The sequence below is a fragment of the Cibotium barometz genome, chromosome 9, assembly GCF_041138505.1.
Source record: "Cibotium barometz isolate CiBa-2024 chromosome 9, ASM4113850v1, whole genome shotgun sequence".
Lineage (NCBI taxonomy): Eukaryota > Viridiplantae > Streptophyta > Polypodiopsida > Cyatheales > Cibotiaceae > Cibotium > Cibotium barometz.
The window spans coordinates 49,526,990-49,532,411 of record NC_141054.1 but is presented as its reverse complement, the minus strand read 5'-3'; the positions used below and the strand labels follow the sequence as shown (position 1 = coordinate 49,532,411).

The 5,422-nt window shown below is 45.9% G+C and overlaps 1 protein-coding gene across 1 annotated transcript; it reads right to left on the bottom strand.

Annotated features, from left to right (window-relative positions):
- Window positions 1–1,258: 1,258 nt before the first annotated feature.
- LOC147635661 (uncharacterized) lies at window positions 1,259–5,219 on the bottom strand. The gene has a single exon (XM_086803045.1). It carries the CDS (start codon window positions 4,850–4,852, stop codon window positions 1,730–1,732), a length of 3,123 nt encoding a protein of 1,040 aa, XP_086659171.1. The 5' UTR covers window positions 4,853–5,219; the 3' UTR covers window positions 1,259–1,729.
- Between the last annotated feature and the right edge of the window lie 203 nt (window positions 5,220–5,422).

Sequence of the window (5,422 nt, the reverse complement as noted above, 5' to 3'; positions counted from 1 at the left end):
GGAAGGCGGTGGTTTTGTTTTCGCAGATTTCTCCTCCCACAGACTTCCGAGGGGGATTCTTCCCAACTACAATGTCATCTTCTCTAGTCTTGGCCATAGACTTTTGAGAAGTTGTCTTCATCCTGCTGCGGATTGTGTGTTGAGGGGAGGAAGGTGGTGAGAACCAACCAGAAGGATGCTTGCACTTCACTTGGAAGAGGGAATGTGGCATGAAGGAATGTGAGGAGAGGAAGGAATGTGAGGGAGCTCTCAACTCGTTTTCCTCTCCGACTGCTCTAAACCGCAGAATGGGGCGAGCCACTAATCTTTTCTGCCAGTCCGCACGCATGAATACCCCCACTCCCAGTCATAGCTGTCCCCACGGTCACACCATCATACACTTAAATGTGTCCTTTTTTTAATGTCCTTATTATTGACATTTGAAAAACCAAATGCACTTGAAATTCCCTCCAAAGTTGCACAAGTGGTACCACCAAAAAGGGGAAATAGTGGTACCACCATTACGTGCTTTGACCCTAAAAACATTTTAGAGAGATTTCTTATGCGACAAATCGCCTTACTCGTAATACAAGTTACCATTGGACATTCTTAAAGGCACTATAAGAACAAAAAATCGTAGTCTTCTCAAATAGTTTTTATAGAAAAAAAATGCATGCTACAAACCACCAATCCTACAGGATGGATTAAAATGGTTACTTATTATTATTTTAATATACCCTTGAACTTCCACATGCCCCAAGTCCGTGATTGAAACTCGGATCATATAAAAATGTTCAAAAAACCAAATATAATCCAGGACTAGAATTGCTAAACAACTTTATTTAAGCAAAGAAGATGTCTAGAGGCTTAGAGAGAGAGAGAGAGAGAGAGAGAGAGAGAGAGAGAGAGAGAGAGAGGCCCTCTCACCACCACCCTATACAAGATGGAGATGCCCAACCATGATGTAATTTCTTATTTAGTTTTAAAAACTAACCATAAATCTAGGCATAATGTTTAACCTTTTTTCGCCCAAAAAGAAAAAAAGCATTTAGGAGCTATAAGAATACATAATGTTTAACCCTTTCTCGCAAATTTTTAATCCAAATTTGTTGAAGCAACAAGAAGTAAACTGCAATACCAATCAATATCATATATAATAGCTTTATAGCAAAATTGCATTAATAAGAATAATGCAGGTATGATGCATTAATTTGCAGAAGTACTAAATGCATCAATATTTGGAACAAAAGTATTGAAAATATATTTGCAACAAAACAACCATTAAAAATAGGCAGTGTGTTATTGCAATCAAGCATTGGGGCACAAAATATAAGAGCACAAATCTTCTCACATCTATGAGGAGAGCATTGTCCTCCCTATGGTGACTAATTTGGCCATCAAGAAAGGGTGGACGTGCCATATATAAGTAACAAAATCTCTCTCAAAAACTGTGCACAAAAATAAAGCAAAAATCTTCACAAAGCTTGAAGTATCCAAGACACAGACTATCTACAAATAGACCTATATTTTTCACTTCACTTGATGTTGAATATTGTGCTCTTTACTTCACTTGAATGATGGAACCATAGGCCAGTTCAAGAGCTATGATCATTCTGCACTTGTCATCTCACTCGATCCTCAACCACAGCTCTTTTTTGAGCCTTATGTGCACTATATGAGTCAACTGCCGGTTCGACTGTCGTATGGTTCGACTGTCGTATTGGCCGTAAATTCCCCCCACATTGAGCTTTCAAAGGGGTTGCATGGCACATACCTGTGGGATCTGAGCTGCTCCTGCTGCTGCACTTGTCCACTGCTGGCTCCACACTCCACTAGCTGCCCTTCCATCAAACCTGCACCTAGCTTCGAGCTCCCGATTCGCCTGCGGCCACGAACCACGCCCACTGCAGCCATCAACCCCCAACAGATCCTTTGCAATCCATTCCCTGTTGGATAGCCCATTCAAGCTGCTCCTCCTGCTACCTGGATATTCCACCAATGATCCCACAATCTTTTCCCCCTCTGCTGCATCCACTAGTCTACCACATGCAGCTGGAGCCGCCACCTCTGTCGCAGAAAATCCAACATCATTATAACCGATCTCATCCTCTTCATCCAATGGTGCTGGCAAATTTAAGTCTATGCCATCTTCCTTCACCTTCTTTGGCTGGCCAGCACCATGTCTACCACCTTCACATTCAGCTTGTTCTTGCAGAGATGCCTTATTGTTGTTGTTGCTGCTCGAAGCCACACTAGCAGTCTCTGCAATCTTCTCTCCTGTCCAGTGACATCTCTTGTGCCCGCCAAGGGCTTGCCCCGAGGGGAAGATTCGGTGGCAGATAGAGCATTCATGGCCTTTGAACTTCTTCTTATTGGCAGGTGACCTCTCTGTAGTAGAAGGGAAGATCACTGCAGATCCAGCTTTTTCTTCTTGTTGATGATGATGAGAGGCTGCTACTTCTGCATGCCTCATGAGCCGCCATTTGTTCAACTCCGGGCTGACGAACTCGTCCTCTGTGATGTTGTCCTCCCCGCTCTCATGCACCTCTTCAGCAAGATAATTTGTTCTTGCAAAGCAGCCCTTGGTCTTCCTGTGGCTTGCTCTGTGCCCACCCAGAGCTTGGTGAGAGTTGAAGCATCTCTTGCAAGTGCTGCACTCATATTTCATTCCAGTTCCATTGACCCTTGGAGCTAAAACAGCATGCTTCTCTGCATCATCATCATCATCACCATCATTAGCATCATCATCATTCCCGTTGTTGTGGGGGGTGGCAGCTTCCCCATCAGCTTGCTCTGAGTACTCTGCAGTAGCTGCAGAGCCGTGCTTCGTGGAGGCAGACTCTTGTGTTGTTTCCATTAAGTGTTTCTCCATGTCTAGCAATCTATTTCCAGCACTAGAGAGCAAAACAAGGCAATTGGCCATGTCCAGATCTTCTTGATCTTTGATCTCATCTCTGAGCTCACTAGAAGTAGCTGTCTCTGAAGTGAGGGCAGGCTCCAAGGTCAAGTGCACACCTTTTCCGTCAGCTCGGCTCCGCCTGGACCGCTTGCGAGTAGGCCAAGCAGAAGGGGTCAAATCATCAGTAAACTCTCTGTGCAGTGCGGTTTTGCCACTTCTCTTAGTCCCCATCTTGCTCATCACCATCTTGTTAAGCTCTTTGTCTTTTTCTCCCCTGCTCATCTCTTCCCTTTCCTCTTTCACGGTAAATTTTTCCTCTTTTCCGGATGAAGAGATCCTCAATACTGCTTCTGTTTGCTTGAATTCTTCTCGGTTTTCTGAGTCAGATTCAAGCTCCATCTCTAGCTCAGCATTTCCTGCAATGCTGTGTTCTGCAAGAGAATTCAGCTTCTCGTCCACTCTAACTTGCTTATCCAGCTCTGATGAGCTGACTTCCGGTCTCTGAATTCCCCTCCATTCTCTTTCAGGGTGGCACCTCATGTGGCCAAACAGAGCTTTCCGTGACCAGAAGACTTTACCACACTCCGAACATGGCCGCGTCTGCTCTGAGAGCGACCCCAACTGCGGTGGCGGCGAAGACGATCTTCCTGCAAAGCTATGGTGACTAGCAGAGCTCTGATGATTGGCTATGTCCTGATTGGACAGAAAGGAAGCCTGGTGGATTGAGAAATCTTCTTGATCTGTCCAGAGGCGCCGGCTAGGCTTCAGGTTCCGCCGCAGCTTGTAGAGGGGGGTTCCTTTGTCTGAGGTAAATTCAGAGACAGAGCTGACCTTGTTCCCATTTTCTGCAAGAGAAAGCTCACCTCCATTGCCCAACACCAACGTTTCAGAGCTTATATGGAGACCACAACTCTCTTCATCACCATCACCATCCTCAGAAGAGAACCCTTGATCTTCACAGACGTTCACGTCCAAGCTCCTCCCCTTTACATGAGTACTAATACTCTCTAATTTTCTCTCTCTCGTCACCAATCTCTCTTCTTCTGTGAAAATCTCTCTCTTCACTAATTGCTCTCTTTTTCTCACTAATTGCTCTCTCCTCTTCACTAATTGCTCCGGCTCCTCTGCAACAACAATCTCTCTCATCACTATCTGCTCTTCTTCAATCCCTCTCATCACTGGTTTCTCTTCATCAACCATGGATCCTTCCGAATTAATCCTCGTCCTAATTATACCTCTTCTACTAGAATTGACAAACTGGGATCCACTAATCATGCAATTGGTTTCCGCCAATCGATTTCTCCTTGAATTTGCAATCAGAGAAGAAGATCTGGCGATAAACGCATCAAGCTGCCTTTGCTGCGGCTCCACATCTGTCGGCAAGCTGTCAGCAGCCAAAGCACCATGCACTCTCATGTGGCCCCCTAAAGCGCGTCCAGAAGGGAACTCTCTATCGCAAAATCTGCAAACGCGCCCGGAATTAACACTAATCCCGCCACTAAGCATAGTCTTAATTTTCTTCATCTTAGCAATGACCCTTTCCGCATGCACTGGATTGGAACGAATTATCTTATCATCAGTGGCAGTATTAGTGGCCTTTGCGAGAAGCTTCTGAGGCTGTGTTGGATTTGGTCCACCTGTCGCTAGATCCGAGGCGTGGCCGGGCAGCGAGATGGTGGGCGATTGTTGCCAATTGTGGCCGCCCGTGAGCTGCCTGGGCAGTATGAAATGTGAGTGATTGCCTGATGGCAAGGAGCTCGGATTGCGACGATAAGGCAGCTTTAGCTTGCGAGCTGCTGCTACCTGCTGCTGGCCGCCTGCAGAAGAGGAATGGGGTTGCTCGTCACCAGAAGATTGCTCATCCGGATCAGAACGACGCCCGAAACCATCATCGCTGCTATGGAGATACAGTTGATATTTCTGTGGTTTGCTACAATGGTGAAGCTCAGCAGCTCCTGACTCTGTCGTTCCCATTGGAAGCTAAGTGCAACAATGGGCGCAGAGTTTCTGCAAGCACCCAGAAATGGAGCTCCAAGGGCAACAGAAAAGCAAGCTATGGCTCTTAAGTGAAGTACAAAGAGTGTAAGGGATCAGGAAGATATTGCAGCTCAATCGAGAGGAAAGCTAATTGATGACACAATTTTGTCTTGATTTTTTTTAGTGAAGTTAGCTAGTTGGCAGTTGAAAGGAAGAGAAAAGAAGAAAGCGAAGGGAGGAGGAGGTCTTGAGAAAAAAGAAAAAGAAAAAAAAAGAAGAGGAAGTTGAGCCGACATGCAAATCATGCATAGCCAAAGAAGAGCGCAAAAAAGCAAGTCCAGGCGGCAATAACCTAGCAGTTAGCCCCACACACCTCCCTCCACGCATATGCACAGTGCACACCTACACATGAAATCGTGTGGAGAGGACCCCACCATGCCAACACCCTTTCATTTCTCGCCCAAGACTCCAAGAGTCAACCTTCCATGAACGTCCCCACTCCTTAGAAGTCTTTCACACCCACCACCCTCTGAAGCAGCTCCTCGTGGTTCATGTGTGCTCATTCTG

What these genes read in the sequence shown, in the direction of transcription:
- LOC147635661 (XM_086803045.1), bottom strand. Translation starts at nt 4,852, where the DNA reads ATGGGAACGACAGAGTCAGGAGCTGCTGAGCTTCACCATTGTAGCAAA.